Source organism: Colias croceus, chromosome 25, assembly GCF_905220415.1.
Source record: "Colias croceus chromosome 25, ilColCroc2.1".
NCBI lineage: Eukaryota > Metazoa > Arthropoda > Insecta > Lepidoptera > Pieridae > Colias > Colias croceus.
The window spans coordinates 1,151,028-1,168,489 of record NC_059561.1 but is presented as its reverse complement, the minus strand read 5'-3'; the positions used below and the strand labels follow the sequence as shown (position 1 = coordinate 1,168,489).

At 33.0% G+C, this 17,462-nt stretch overlaps 1 protein-coding gene and 1 non-coding gene across 2 annotated transcripts; one reads left to right on the top strand and one right to left on the bottom strand.

Annotated features, from left to right (window-relative positions):
- The first annotated feature begins 5,713 nt into the window (after window positions 1-5,713).
- Window positions 5,714-14,139, top strand: LOC123703007 (odorant receptor 49b-like). Its single transcript, XM_045650875.1, has 5 exons — window positions 5,714-6,495; window positions 6,895-6,991; window positions 12,686-12,790; window positions 13,475-13,630; window positions 13,924-14,139. Exons 1-5 carry the CDS (start codon window positions 5,714-5,716, stop codon window positions 13,960-13,962), a joined length of 1,179 nt encoding a protein of 392 aa, XP_045506831.1. The 3' UTR covers window positions 13,963-14,139.
- Trnal-caa lies at window positions 11,365-11,479 on the bottom strand. The gene is made up of 2 exons: window positions 11,442-11,479; window positions 11,365-11,409 (listed from the first exon to the last, which is right to left on the bottom strand). It is a non-coding gene; the product is annotated as a tRNA-Leu (tRNA).
- Window positions 14,140-17,462: the final 3,323 nt, after the last annotated feature.

Below are 17,462 nucleotides of genomic sequence, written 5' to 3'. Positions count from 1 at the left end.
TCCATATTTTATATTACTTTTGTATGAGGATAAAACTAACAATATATTGTATGAAATATTATGTTTAAATTATTATGTATAAGAATTCATGCTTTATAGGTTGTTTATTGCTAACGTTTTTGAACCTCGCATACAAAAAATACTAAGACTAATAATTTACTGACCCTTTTGAAAATTTGCTTATACAAAAACTACTATACCATTTTTAATAACATTTATTATGTTACTCGTAATTCGGGTTCTACACTATTTCAAGTCATCATCATCATGATCATCATCATCATGATCATCATCATCAGCCCATATTATACGTTCCCACTGCTGGGACACGGGCCTCCTATGAGGGTACAGGCCATAATCCACCACGCTGGCCAAGTGCGTGTTGGCAGATGACACAATATGTCGTCGAACTTTTTTAATTCTTCGACATGGCGGTTTCCTCACGATGTTTTCCTTCACCGTTCGAGCAGTGGTGATGTTACAACATGCGCAGATAAATTGAAAAATCAATTTATTTCCTGCACGCTCGCCTGGTCTCGAAACCCGGACTTATCGATTCGAAGTCCGAGGTCTCACCACTGAGCCACCACTGCGCTATTTCAAGTAGCAAAATATATTTAACTAAAATATATTTTACTACTTGAAATAGTGTAGTAGATACTTTTTGTCAGACTTAAAATTTTACAATTTTTTTCACGAAAATAAGTTTTATTTTTTCGTTCGCCATTTTGCAATATTTATTTGAGCCAAAGTTACAAACGTTTTATAGCGAGAAATGAAAATACTAAAATAATTTTTAGTGCCACATAAAATTGTTTAGTGCTAGCTTTTCTTCACGGATCTTGATTTAGGGAAAATATAAATGGATTTTTAATAAAATAACTTTGAAAATAAATTCTTCATACGAGTAAAAATAACATTTTTAGTATTCTTAATACTTGGTGAAAGTGATTCAAGTCGATCAAACCTAAGACTTATTTTTTTATTGCAAAATCAGAAAATTTATTTATATAACTAGCTGCTCCGCGCGGTTTCACCCCCGTGGCTCCACTCCTGTTGGTCGTAGCGTGATTATATATAGCCTATAACCTTCCTCGATAAATGGGCTATCTAACACTGAAAGAATTTTTCAAATCGGACAAGAAGTTCTTGAGATTAGCGCGTTCAAACAAACAAAGAAACTCTTCAGCTTTATAATATTAGTATAGATTTGATATATTGGCTGCCTAACCACTAATATACTAATAATATAAAATCACAGAAAAGAGGTACTTGTGTATTTCTTTTCAAATAGCTTAAAAATTAGCTTTGAAAATTGTAAAGAGCATGTTATATTATTTGTATGTTAAAAGGATTTTGAATCTGTGAATTGTCGTGTTTGTGGTAAATGTAGATTATTCATTACGATAAAAATGCTTATAAAATAAATACTTTTGGTAGGCTCGAATCAAATTTGGAACCAATTCGAAACTATTTCGCATCAAACAAAATAATAATCACGTAAATCGGTTCAGAAACCTCAGCGAAATCGGTGTACCTACTTACATACATAAATACCGGCCGAAATGGGAACCTCCTCTTTTTTTGAAGTCGGTTTAAAATTGTGGCTTTTATTTTCAGTGGTACTAATAAATGAAATAAAACAAACTAGTATCGCATCGGAAAGACCAACTTTACCATTTAACTACAACTGCAGTAAGATAAAAGTGAAATTAACTCTTATCGGCTAACTTCACTCCAGTTAACTTCACTAATTGTCTTTTATAATCTGTTTAAACTAAATATAACTATTTGGAGTAAATTAGGAGTGAATTACTATAAACAGTAAAATGGAGAAATAGTTGTGTGTATTTTGGAGATATGGTATTATGTAGTTCCTTCTGTTTTACGCGAGTAATAACATTTAGGAAATAAAGACTGATATAACGGAATAAATCGCGACAAAAATCTGTTAAAAAAAATTTCTAGATCTTAACGAAATGACGAAATAAATAGCAGTCAAAACCGTTAAAACCCTCTAATTTCTAGATATCATATTTATGCAAATAAATATGTAATAATTAAATAAATAAAACAGTATTTGTAAACAAATATGCTGTTCTAATTGAAAATACTTTAAAAATAAAATGAAATTAAACAAAAGATAATAGGAACGTTTGTAAGGTCAATATTTAATATTTATTATTTCATGTAGGCTATTTGATTAGACTGAGCCATTTTCAAATTGAGTACCTATGATGTGTATTATTATTTAACAGGATTGGTCAATCTATACTTGTATTATTGAACTGAAGAGTTTGTTTGCTTGAAAGCGCTAATCTCAGGAAGAACGAATCCGATTTGAAAAATTATTTCAGTGTTAGATAGCCCATTTATCGAGGAAGGTTATAGGCTATATATAATCACGCTACGACCAACAGGAGTGGAGCCACGGGGGTGAAACCGCGCGGAGCAGCTAGTTATATAAATAAATTTTCTGATTTTGCAATAAAAAAATAAGTCTTAGGTTTGATCGACTTGAATCACAAATTCTACAAAAAGACGGTCGCGAGCCGACGCACAGTGGTTCCAAATTCAAGTTTCATGGACACATGATTCAATGTCGGTCTATCGCGCTGATTTTTATTTTCAAGACAGATAATTGAACACCTATCAACTTTTTCAAATGGTAAAAATCCCCTAGGCGTATAGTTTTTGAGAAAAAAAATTGTTGATTTTTTTTGTATGGAGAAAAATCTTTATTATTTTTTTTCTCGCGTTGCTTTAAATTGCGGATGCTTAGATTCATATATTAAGTAAGTCCAGATGATATAGTATCCAGAAAAAAATAAAATATCTGCATCGACTTGCAGCCCCGCGCAGGAATGATCGATAAAAATTTCAATTTTCCTATGCTGTTTTCTCTTGTATTACCTGCGTTTTGTTGCTCAATACTTGCTTATTCGTACTCCCTACATGACATTAATGAATATTGAGAACATTTCAGCCCACTAAATACGGTAAGTAATTTTTTTTATATCTTAAAAATTTTCAAAAACAGGCAATTATAAAATAAGTCACAGTACAACGTAACCCGTGCCTAGAAAGCAATTAGGTAACGACAACCTATCTGGAATAGTCCCAGTTAGTTCCGAGTATATAAGCAACCTAGTTAGCGCCCAATCGTTAACGAGGTCCAAGTACATAAACAACCTCGTTAACTAAAAACTGCTTATGAAAAATAAAAAAGGCAATTTATCTATGAACGCAATGTGAAACATAATATTTTGAAATATATTTTCATTTTTGCACAATTTCCAATATTATTTTTAATTTGAAGCATTTTGTAAATTTAATTTTTCTCTTAAATTTAATTTTTCGCACAATCACTAATGTAATCAATCGATTTAAGTACATTAAAAGTACACAGTCACTATTGAAAATAAATTCATTTTCCATTTTCTTTAACCGTCAATTATTTCAGCCGATTTCAACATAATCCAGACATTTTCGCCTTGAACTCGATTATTAATTTTATAAATTTTATCTCCATTTTCTTTTAAAGCAATTATATTTAACCGATTTATTTAATATAAAAGTGATATAATTCAGTCATTTTCAAATTACTACATAGTATAAGACAATGTCGCTTCGCGCTGTCAGTCCGTCTGTCTCTATGTACATGCTTCTCTTTAAAACTTGATTTTGATACGGTTTTTTTTAATAGACAATGGTTTTCGAATACAATTTGTTAATTTTTAGACAAGGCGGAGCCGCGTTCGGTAAGCTACCTAACTACCTATATACAGTAAAGTGTAAATAACCGTTAAGTTATCGCATTTTTTAATTTTTAGGCGCAAATTTCTTGAGATTTTCTTTCATAAGTTTCTACTCTTAAAAATAACGAACAAATCAAAGCAAGAATTATCGAAATCGGTCCAGTACTTCACGCGTGATGCCGTGAACAAGGCAAAGGGATTTATTCAAATTCAATATAAAGATTTCCCGTAATTCCCCAATGAATAGTCACCCTATTCCAAGAACTGTACAGTACAGGGCTCTCAACAATTCCACTTTTCAGTTAAAATATCCGGTGCCTGCAAACCCCTGCGACCCATTTCTATTTGCTTTTAAACACGTCCAAATATTTCATTATGTTAACCTTTTTGGGATTAACGACTTTATTAACTTTTTTGTGAATTTTAAAATAAAACTCGTAGGTTTTTAACACGTTTTTATTAGTTTCATCATTTCATTTGACTTCATTGGTTTTGACTTTAACTGTATATTTAGGCTTTAATTGGATATAACTTTGGAATATACTATTATTTGTTTATATAATAAACTAGCTTTCCACTCGCGGCTTCACCCGCTTTGTCTAAAACCTAATAAAATGTATCCTAAAACCTTCCTCTTGAATCACTCTATCTATTAAAAAAACCGATTCAGAATCTGTTGCGTATAGTTTTAAAGATTTAAGCATACATAGGGACAGAGAAGCGACTTTGTTACTATGTAATGAAGTAGCTAAATGGATTTCAATGAATGCAAAATCTGTAACTAGTAGGTACAAAATTTAATAGTTCTCCAAGATACGCATTTTATAAACAACGTCACGCCAAAAACCTAGCTTAAAAAACCAATACAATTCTACAATTACTCATAATCGTTTTATAATTACAACACATACTACATTGTTGCAATTAATTCACTTTATTATTCACGACTATACACCGAATGACACCCTTGAACTAATTTAATATTAATTTTGACTGAAGAGATGCAAGGAACACATTGTATGCAGGAAATACAAAATAAACCAACGTTTTGCTGGTTGACAATAATTTGGAAGCATGCAGTGGAAAACCAGAGTTTGAGTCGCCATAATTCGTAAATGTATTTTGGCACTACACTGGAAACGTGGTTTGTAATAAGGGCTTAAAACTATAGCGTTTGCCTTATTGTTGTAAAGTATGATGACTAACTATGAACAAAAACGAATTCGAAGTAAAAATGTGATAATCACTACATACCATTTCTACATCATCACTACATAGTATAAAACAAAGTCGCTTCCTCTGTCCCTATTTCCCTATGTCACTTTGTATGCTTAAATCTTTAAAACTACGCAACGGATTTTGATGCGATTTTTTAATAGATAGAGTGATTCAAGAGGAAGGTTTTAGTATATAATTTATTAGGTTTGAGTCAAAGCGGGCGAAGCCGCGGGCGGTAAGCTAGTAGATACTAAACAATCCTCTTGAATAACTCTATCTATTAAAAAAAATCGCATCAAAATCCGTTGCGTAGTTTTAAAGATTTAAGCATACATATGGACATAGGAACAGAGAAAGCAACTTTCTTTTATACTATGTAGTGATAAGTTTTAAAGGGTTCAAATAAACTATTTAATTGTGTCATATTAAGATAAATCTCGAAATTTTTTATCTGGTTTAAAAACAGCACATTTTATGTAATGTGTTCGTTTTCAACATACCTAATAAAAGATACTCAATGTTCAATCCAGATTTACTTAAAACGTATTTAATTCGTGTTTATTTTGTTTTCGCGAATAATTAAATTTCACTCAGAGCTCATAGACAAAATGTTGGGTATAAAATCCGAGCCTTATAATTGACTTACATTTGGCACATCACTAGCGAAGTAATTAACACAATTATAAACGTTTCGTATAAAATACATTTTACTTTAATTATTTCGCACATTCTTCAAAATGTTCTCGTCACTATTCCTACAATTTGAGGATCCGAATAGGCCTTTCCTGGGACCTATCCTTAAATACCTGTCTTTTTGGGGCCTCTGGCTCCCAGATGGCTTTCGAAATAAATGTTTTGCTATCCTCATTCAACTCCTAGAAACGATTTTCATTACGACCGAATTCCTTGACATTTTCTACGTTAAAACTGACCTGAACCTAGTACTAACGAACCTAAAATTTTCCATGCAGGGCGTAATCAACATTTGCAAGGCATGGTCATTGATTTTCTGGCAGAAAGATTGGCGGAATGTTTGCGAATATGTGACTAGAGCTGATTTAGAAAACCGTCGTTCAAAGGATCCGCAACAAGAAGAAGTTGTCAGGAAATTCACTCGATATAGCCGGAAAGTGACCTATATGTTCTGCGCTTTATCATACGCTACTGCTTTTGTAGTCATATTCCAACCAGCGTTTAAGTACCTTTTGTCCCCGAAGTATAGAGAGAATACTAAAGACGGTACAGAAGATTATATGGAAGTCGTGAGTTCCTGGGTACCTTTTGATAAACATAAAATGCCTGGTTACTTCTTCGCTTGTGTGATCCAGGCTTTTGGTACTTTATTAGCCTGCGCCTGGATAACTTCTTATGATATGATTGCTTTATCCGTCATGATATTTATTCGTTTAGAATTGGAGTCTATTAGAATTGATTGTGCTACAATATTTGATGAAAATGATGGTGATATTGTTTTGGACAGAATTAAACGGTGTCACCGACGTCATGTGGAGTTGATAAGGTTGTTTTACAATAATATTATCTTGTGTTCGGTTTTTACTATAATTTAACTAACTTGCTCTTTATTTAATGATATTTTATAGTTCATCAATATTGTCTTTTTGAAATTAGAAATAGAATATATAACGTTATGCATAATTTTGTCATACCCAGTGACTCTGCTATTTTGAAAACGAGTCCACTACGTTTATTCCATCCTTTTATGACATATAAAATGTTAAAGAATTAAAACACACACATACTACATATAATATACACCTACATACATTCAAAAAGCAAACACCCAGAGCTAGAAAATTTCATCAAATCTTAATTTGAATTCTCTTCGAAAAATTTCATTGCAGTGTTTGTCTGGTAAATAACAATATTGCTACATACGAGCATAACTTTTCTGTAACAGATGCTGTCGGCTGTATAACTCCTGTAGTTCACCAATACTGATGTTATACACATTTATTTGCACAGTAATGCTCTGTGCTACAGCTCATCAAATAAACGTAAGCGATTTATTTATTTTGCTCCAAAATAAGTTAGAAAACTAAAGGTTTAGAGAACTTTAGAAGCGTGAAGTTAGGACTGGCATTAAATAATATAGAGAGTGCACGAAATAATTTATACATAAAATTCTTATGATAAAAAAGAGCGTGTGTGCCGAGCACACGTGTCAGAAGTGAAACTTTTTGGCAGATTCAAAGATACCAAATTCATCGTCTTGCTCCATGGAGCATGACGTAATCTGGGGGCACGGTAGTGCCCCCGCCAAGACGAACCAAGCGAAAGCGAAGCGCACGGGCACTACCTACCTTTTCTCGAAGCGCTTCGACGTTTTTTTGAACCCTCATAACTTGGGTTTGGATTATGCTAGATCAACAAAATTTTCGGGATATATTGTCAATAGGGGACTTATTGAATATATTAAGTTTTAATTACATTAGCTTTTATACTTCAGATTTTATTTATATCTAAAAAACGCTAATTTCGTCACTGACTCACTGATGATCATCAAAATTCTTAAGGTATTTCCTAATGTCCTAGAAAGCTGAAGCACACACAAACAACAAAAAAATTGTATTAGCACACAAACAACAAAAAAATTGTAACTTTCATCCCCCAACCCCTTAAACTAGGGGATGGGAGTTTGTATTAGACCTGTAATTTTAAATTAAATTTTGATGACGCTAGAGGTCTAATCTAATAATCTAAAACTTGGTTCCCCTAGATATATATATGTATGGGTACGTATATATATATATGTATCTTACGTCCACACAGTAGCTAAAAATAAAAAATAAATTGTCCTTGACAAGAGAGTGGGCTTTAAAAAAAAGGCGTCTCTGATGTGCAAGAAATACACCCCAAAAAAAGAAGAAAAAAAAATAAAAAAAAATTTTGTTACTTAACAACTTACAAAAAGAAATGAAATCCCACCAAAAACATTTTCATGTAAAATGTTGCCAAGACGAGCCTATATGACTCGCACTGTCAAAAAGTTATCAGATCTCATGTAGAGCCAAGCTTCTAACACTACACGCCCTAACTCTACAAGGCCTAACTTCACAAACTCTACACCTTAGTCAAAATATGTGGCTTGGCCGTTCGTTACTGCAAGAACTATTGTATAACACAAAAGTAATGATTCTAATGAACAGTGAATTAATTTTTCACCTTACGCCGCGCCGATGTGAATGTAGCGAAATGGCCAAGCCACATATTTTGACTAAGGTGTAGAGTTTGTGAAGTTAGGCCTTGTAGAGTTAGGGCGTGTAGTGTTAGAAGCTTGGCTCTACATGAGATCTGATAACTTTTTGACAGTGCGAGTCATATAGGCTCGTCTTGGCAACATTTTACATGAAAATGTTTTTGGTGGGATAATATTATACGTCATGAGGTAACGGTATTGCCATGACGCAACCCATTTTTTTGCGCCTAAAGAAGTTTCACTACAAAAATGTTAATGTGTAATAAGTAAAATAATCAAATGTAGAGACTCACTTCAGAGCAAAAGTACGTAACTTATGGTATAAAATAACATAATATACATAATATTATATACTTTGAAGTAAGTAATAATTTCTTAATGATATAGAACAAAGAAATATAGATAGGGAGGCGAAGAGGGGAATTTTCTGCAATACTCGAGCGTGGCAGTTTAAGATATGAGAGATACCTTAGACCTAATAGAACAAACTTTTTCACTATTTAGCTCTATATGTAGTGACGCGCGCCTAGGATAGACGATCAGATTAGTAAAAAAAAATCGATAATCTGAAATACTCGAGCGCGTCAGATTAAGATATTGGGGGTTGATTTTAGTGTTTTAAGACTAAATTTAACTAATCTGACCATAAGTCCTTGACGCCGCCGAGTTATAGGGTCGCGAACTTGTAAAAAAAAAACGTTAATCCGGCATTCTCGAGCGCGATTGTTTTTATTTTTATTTTGAAGAATATAATCTAAAACTTACTAAAAATACAAAATCTGCCGGTTTCCGCATGACCGGAAGTCTGGAGGAGCCATTTCGTCTTCCGGAAAACGCGTTGCAGCATATATGTCGCGAACTTTACTTTTTCCAAAAAATAAACAAAAAAGGTAATTTTATTTTACAAAAAAAGGGCTCTTTTCATTTTTTTCCGAATTTAAACATTTTTTTACTTGATGCATCATAAAAACTCAAACTCCCGGTTTTTTTAGTATATCTCGAAAACTGAGGGTGTTAAGAAAAATTGATATGAAATAACGGTGATAAAAAAAAAGAAACCCACAAACCTTTTTCGGTCAGATAAAGAGAACCCACCAACATTTTTGTCAGATTAAGAAAATATGCTTTCAGGATACCGAGATAAACCTCCCCTATGAAAATCTGACGCGCTCGAGTATTTCAAAAGGACTTTTTTTTTCTGCATTTTCAAAAATTCATCGTAACTTATCGTCATGCCGTAATCGTCAGTTTTTTTAAGGGGAGCTTCCTTGGGGCCTACTTAACACCCCTTCCGAAAATCTGACGCGCTCGAGTAATTTTTTTTTTTGTGCATTTTTGACGAATTTATATGCCTAGCCCCACCACGCAAACCGGCAGATTAGTATACCGTTGTTATCAGTGGCACTTGGGGCATACGTAGTATGAATATCTGACGCGCTCGAGAATGCCCAAGTAACTGTTTTTTTTTACATTTTTGAAAATCCGTACACGCCAAACCCACCGCTAAAATGGTTTTTACCATAGAAGCTTTTCTTTTCGAAATTATTTTCTCTTTCGATTTTGATAAGTCTCGACGACGCCGTTGAATTACGCCATTTAGCTACCTCGCCTCCCTATCTAAATATACACCGTATGATTATTACTTACATCTAACAATAAGATTATAATAATAAAACCTATACAAACATATATACTATAAAATAGGTTATATCTATACTAATATTATAAAGCTGAAGAGTTTGTTTGTTTGAACGCGCTAATCTCGGGAACTACTGGTCCGATTTGAAAAATTATTTCGATGTTAGATAGCCCATTTATCGAGGAAGGCTATAGGCTATACATATATCATCACGCTAAGACCAACAGGAGCGAAACCACGCGTGTGGAACCGCGCGGCACAACTAGTTTCATAATAATTACATAAATTCAATTCATATGTTCATGTAAATATAACTACAAAGCGAACCGAGCAAATCAAATTTAATGAAAAGGGTATTCTAGTAATTTTCTCAAGTATAAAATCAAACTATATTTGGCAAGAGAAACCTGAATTTATAATATCAAAGCTAATCATTGAGATATACATATGGAGACGACACCGCCTACATCACTTATGTTCCGCTCAACATACTTACCTCATATGGCGTAACTGCACGCTCATTTTTTATTTGTTAAAGTGAAACGCATCAAATATGCTTTCGTGTGTGTTACGATATTGCACAAATAATACAAATAATACGGAAAAGTGCAAAGGAATAACTTTAATCGGTAAGTACCTAACTAGATAATATTTTTTTAAACTTAGAGCAAAAAAAATGGCGCACAGATTTTGTTCGTGGTGTCTCCTTCATACGAAGTAATATTATCTCAATGAAGCTAATGTAGGTATTGTTTCTATTAACATTTTCTTGGTCTTTAAAATAATATACTTAGAAATGTTGGATTCGTATGTTAAAAGACGTTATCCATTTTTTGAAAACGATCCTTGCTCATTATTGTTTTACATATAGAGTCAATTTCATAGTAAAATTTAATTATAATTTAAAATTAATATTCACTATATTAGAGCTATTGAATATTAACAATATAGGTCTGTGGAAGAATTCTGTTTACAAAACGTGTAATTCAAATGTACAAATAAGTAAAACATTTGAATGTAAACAAGCACTTGTAAATCTAATTAACTTCATCGTTAATATTATAGGTAACCTACTTAAGTACATACATAAACCTACAAATTTTCACGTATATTTGTGACGCAATTTTCACCAATCCAAATTACAAATAAATAAATTATTTTTAAATTAAATTATTTTAAAACTTTTAAATATAGCGTGAGTATATCGTAAAACAAAAAATTAATAAATTAAAATATCCAAATGTGATAAAATGTACTTTTGTTCCAAGAATGGTATGATGAAATAAAAATAAAATGTGTGCGTGTACTAGTACACACGTAAGAAGTGAAACTTCTGTATGACCTTTTTTCAAAAAATAATTTACTATAATTTGCAACTTTACAGAAATAGTACGTCGAATGACGCGTGGTAGGGATAAGAAAAAGATGGCGCGTAACGGAAAAATGTCACGCGTAACGAAAAAATGTTACACTAAATTTTTTTCCAACGCCGATAAAATAGTTTCACTTCAAAAAAAATAAAAAGAAGGTTTTGTCAGAAGTGGGATTCGAACCCACGCCCTCAGAGAGGACCAGAACAGCTCATACCTGCTTAGCAGGCAAGGAATACCTTGAGTCTGGCGCCTTAGACCGCTCGGCCATCCTGACAGTGACGACAATTGTGAAATTATTAATTGATTTCAACACAATAATTATCTCTCGATTAGAAACAAAGGGCATATGTAGTATACTTAGTAAAAACTAAAGCACACCCCGGACACTCCATACAAAATTATCGTTTTGACAGTCACACTGTAGAGACTGCAAATGTGTGTGTTAACGCTTTATGGCTGGCACATTTTTGACTAACGTAAAAAAAAATTCGCGTTTTTCTGATGAAATACATCCGTAAACAGCACAATATCTAACCATTTTCTACGAAAAACGATAATCACAAATCCAAAATAATAAAATTACTTTAAGTCAATTTGATTAATGTTGTCAATCTTCGTTGCGTATCGTCCCTGTAGAAAAATATGGACCATTTTATGTCTGATCGTGCGGGGTGAGGTAAGTGTTTAATTTTGGCGGGAGGCGGAGAGTGTCCGTTCTGTAGCGTTTAGCTACTATTATGTATTCTGTGACTAAAGTACAAAAATAATTCGATATACAAAATCTATACTAATATTATAAATGCAAAAGTAACTCTGTCTGTCTGTTACTCAATCACGCCTAAACTACTGAACCAATTTTCATAAAATTTGGTATGGAGATATTTTGATACCCGAGAAAAGACATAGGCTATTTTTTAACCCGGGAAAATGACGCAATCCCGGAAATCCCACGGGAACGGGAACTATGCGGGTTTTTCTTTGAGTGCGCGAGCGAAGCCGCGGGCGGAAACCTAGTTGAACATAAGTAACGTTAAAATACGTTATCCCTTGATTGGAAACAAAGTGCATCGTATAAAATGTAATTGTATAAAATGTATTTTCTATATATTTTAATAACAGTTTAGATTGTTATTACTAAAAACAAAAATCATATTTTAAAATAACATTATTTATATTGTAATATTGATGCTTTATTTTATTTTTCGTCACAGTAGTAAAAGCGCCTTGTTTATATTATGAAGCACTCAAATCTAATTTTAAATTATGATTTAAATTTTAAGCTATTGCATAGCTTCTATCGCGGGCCTTGAGCGCGGGGACCGAATCCAAATTTAGTACCTAACGAAAAACCTCACGCTCCCAACTCCAACGGGCGCGGAGGTGTGGCTTGAAGGCATAGGTAGCATGCAATAGCTTTACCGCGGCAGTCCCCGAGTGCCACACGTCGTTTTTTTTAAATATTTTTTTGTTTATGTTACAGATGGAAACAAATAAAATGCAACAAATGATGACATTAATTTATCTCATATTTGGCATATCTCAACTTTTTCTCTATTGTTGGCACAGCAACGATGTTTATTATGCTGTAAGTAAATATTTTGGTAAAAAATGTTAACTTTAAAATTAATGGAAGTACCTACTTACGATTTTTTTTCCATCACTACATAGTATAAAACAAATTCGCTTTCTCTGTCCCTATGTCCCATTGTATGCTTAAATCTTTAAAACTACGTAACGGATTTTGATGCAGTTTTTTTAATAGATAGAGTGATTCAAAAGGAAGGTTTTAGTATATAATTTATTAGGTTTTAGATAAAGCGGCGAAGCCGCGGGCGGTAAGCTAGTCGTGTAATCTGTAATTAATATGATATCATTAACTTCATCTGTATGTTTGTATGTAACTGCCATGTTATGTACCAGACTCGTTTAGAATCGACTATACTCCTTGTAAATGGACAAAGATTCAAACTTTGTACTCATATCAAGGACTAGCTGCTCCGTGCGGTTTCACCCCCGTGGCTCCACCCCTGTTGGTCGTAGCGTGATGATATATAGCCTATAACCTTCCTCGATAAATGGGCTATCTAACACCGAAAGAAATTTTCAAATCGGACCAGTAGTTCCCGAGATTAGCGCGTTCAAACAAACAAACAAACTCTTCAGCTTTATAATATTAGTATAGATAAGAGACATTATAATGAATTCATGACTTTATTTCATTATAACATGATTTTTTTTAACTATATATTTTAATTGTTATATTTTACAGAGTATGGCCCTTGCCACAGGTCCGTATGAAAGCAAATGGTGGTCACAAAATGCATCAAAACAGAGAAGTATTTATATCCTGGTTGGACAATTATCCAAATTAATTATATTTACCGCTGGACCATTCACAAATTTAACTGTAGCCACTTTTATAAATGTAAGTATTTTAGCAGTCATATAAAAATTGGTAAAAGACATATTTTCATGTTGAATCTGAAAATAGAATGAAGAAAATGAATAAAAAATCCCTGTGTTATGTGTTACTCTTTCACAAAACGGATTTTGACGATACTTGGCAATGATGCATCTAACAAACTAGAATTTAACATAAGATATAGAAAACCTTTTGCCCTCGAGCGAAATCATAAACAATTAAAGCCAGTTTGTGACCACGAATTTGACAAAAAAGCGCTTCAAGCGATGTTAAACTAATCCGTACAACAATTACAGATTCTCCGAGGCGCTTACAGCTATTACACGCTGCTTTAACTTCAAGATTACTTCCTTAACTTCATTAGCAAGTACGATACACGTATGACGTAAGGACCAGATTAAATGGAAATTATCTCACACACAATTAGAAGACATTCTACTAACGTTAAAAAAGAGCATGTGTACCGAGCACACGTGTCAGAAGTGAAACTTCTTTGGCAAGATTCAAAGATACCAAAATCATCGCCTTACTGCATGACGTGATGGTATTGCATTCACGCGACCTTGAAATTTTACTCTCAACGCGTTTAAAGAAGTTTCAGTTCAAAAATTGAATTTCTTAACAATATTATATTCTGTTGGCCATTGAGCCCTCTTCACAATGGGCAACGTTGGCCCAACAAATGATTGCCGCTAATACGGCGAATATGAATAAACAACTACGATGACGGCCGATCACAAGCACAGCTAGCTAATCAAAGGAACATCACCGCAAGAATTTCTAAATTATTGCACTCTATTATTATAATTCCATATACTTACTTGTTATTATGTATTTTTAATTACTAAGGTTGTGTGTTTAAATAAACGCTTTCTTTCTTTCTATTCACTTGTATTATGTTTAACAGTGCCATGTCCTTGTTTGTTAATAAATTATCCAAACATACCTAAGTGACTTTTCTGTTACGAGGAAAGCATTAAATAACAATGCCTTTCCGCAATTTATTTTCTAAGAATTTCTGACGATCGTTTGTACTTAGCAGCTGTATTTTATAACGCATTTATGAATTATGATGCTTTGTTTTAAGAATGTAATAGAAAATATTATACTAATACAACTTATTTAAGTTTAGCACTCAATAACACGTTTTTTGCAACAAAATATTATTTATTTGAACATAATGTTACATTTGTTATCACAACGTCAATGTGTTACTAAACTCAATTTTATAAAAAAAAAAAAATACAAAATCTTACTTCACGCTTTTATTTGAGTTTTTTTTTGAGTTTTTATTTTCATAGTAGCTTTTCTAGCAGTCTAATATGAAAAATAGTTTGGAAAATCCAAAAGTGCACGCCTCATAATCTCATCCTTTACAATAAAATTGATTATTTATAAACTATAAATATAAAAAAGAAATAAAATAAAACAGTTGGAAAAGTAAAGAAAGCGGTACCGTAATAATTGAGCTATTTTTCTTGTGGCCCCACCTAGATGTGAAACTGCGCAGGTTTAAGGGACTGACTACCAACTTATTTTTTTAAACCTTGGCTTATAGTATAAAGAATCGAGTTTATAATGGTGAATTTTGAGTACACTAAAAAAAGGTACACTAACACTTTAAAAATAAAGAATATAGGTATATAATTTTAGTATAATATCTATATAGATATTATACTAAAATTATGGAGAACAGTCGATATTTTTTTTTTGTTTATTTAATAACAATTAAACCACATCGAATCAGACCCTGAAAAATGAAAGGGTTCTATTCCTGAGCATACTCAAGCGTAAGAGAAAAAAAAAAGACTCGATTAGTGAAGTATTTCGGTCGCTATCGTGTTAACAAGAAAATCCTCCGCACATACAGACACACGAACGTCCAAGACAGAACTTTTTTAAACTGTTTTTTAACTAGTTTAAATAACAAAAATGACATCAAAAATATCATGAATGTTAAAAATAGTGTTTTTTTCTTAATATGTGTGTGTATGTATTATCTTACAAGTGCAATGTATGATACATAAAGACATTTTAAGTTTGAAAAATTAGATGTTTTGCGCGAAGTGACAGTAGTACCCACCTCAACGCTTCGCTTATGAGGCGTGCAATAAATCTCAATAAGCATTGAAAACAGCAAAGTATCAATTAAAACATCAACAAAAAACCGTACAAATTACTAACTCAGGTCTAAAAACGGTATTTAATCACCGTTCACCCAAATCAAATCCTAGGCCTAATTAATATCCCGCCCGTGAGTCAGCAGAGTATTGGGTCGAAAATTGAATTCGCATTTAATCATTATTATAACGTTCTAAACTTTGGTAGAGCTGTATTCATACTGGCTCAAATATGTATACATGTATTTTTCACAGCTTCTGGCACAGAATACTTAATAGTAGCTAAACCATAGAGATCTATCTGTGATCTGTGAGCTAAACGCTACAGAACGGACACTCTCCGCCTCCCGCCAAAATTAAACACTTACCTCACCCCGCACGATCAGCCTAAAAATGGTCCGCATTTTTCTGCAAGGACGATACGCAACGAAGATTGACAGTGATTATCGTTTTTCGTAGAAAATGGTTAGATATTGTGCTGTTTACGGATGTAGGTATTTCATCAGACAAACGCGAATTTTTTTACGCTAGTTACAAATGTGCCAACCATAAAGCACACACACATTTGCAGTCTCTACAATGTGACTGTCAAAATCGGTTGAGAGGTTTAAGCGGGAAAGCGTAACAGACAGACAGACAGAGTTACTTTCGCATTTATAATATTAGTTGGGATAAATACGTAGACATATTATATACCGACGCCCACTGACTTTTATTGTATCTACTTTACGTAGTATTGGTTTATGTATTTTTGTCAATTTTGTAAAAGGTGCATGTGGGATGTATTTAAAGGTATGGTACTGCGTGTGTTTCTTTATCGTGATTTGATAAAAGGTACGTGTAGGAAGAAAGTAATCTGGTAAATATAAAAACATAATCTATACTTCTAAACTAATATTATAAAGAGGAAAGGTTTGTATATATGTATGGTTTTCACGCATAAGCTACTGAACCGATTATAATGAAATTTACCACACATATAGAGGGTAACTTGGATTAACACATAGGATAGGTTTTATCCCGGAAATCCCACGGGAACGGGAACTATGCGGATTTTCCATTGAAAACGCGGGCGAAGACGCGGGCGAAAAGCTAGTATAATATATAATGGGTAAATGTGAAGGTAAAACATAACTGTGTAAAGGCAATTTATATTTTGTATTAATGTATATTATATAATTTATAGGTAACTATGTTAGTAATACTCCTACAGATTTAATTATTAGATGTATTAAACAATTATTCAGATCGTCTTACAAACTGATACAATAACTACACAAAAAATAATGAGTGTGTGTACTTATGTACACGCGTTAGAAGTTATACTTCTTTGGCGTATGGAAAAAAAATACTAGAATATATACAATTTGAACATAGTTATCAATTTTCATACCACCTAGAACTAACTTCATGCTGTTAAATTTAGGTGTCGGTGTGCGCGCGCAACGTAAAAATTCACTCTCATCATTTTTCTCCATCGCGCCAAAAGAAGTATAACTTCAATAAACTCGCAAAAATAATTTCAATTATACTCTCCTAAGAAAATAGGAAAACGTCAATATGAAAACAGCCTTATTTAACCTAGGTTAAGACGAAGTTACTTGGTTCTAGGTACCTATTGCCATAGAAATCTACACGTCAGGATGAATAATGATCGAATTTACATATAGGTCTTGTTGGTAAGTTAAATCTTAATTCGTGTGTGTGTCTGTTTA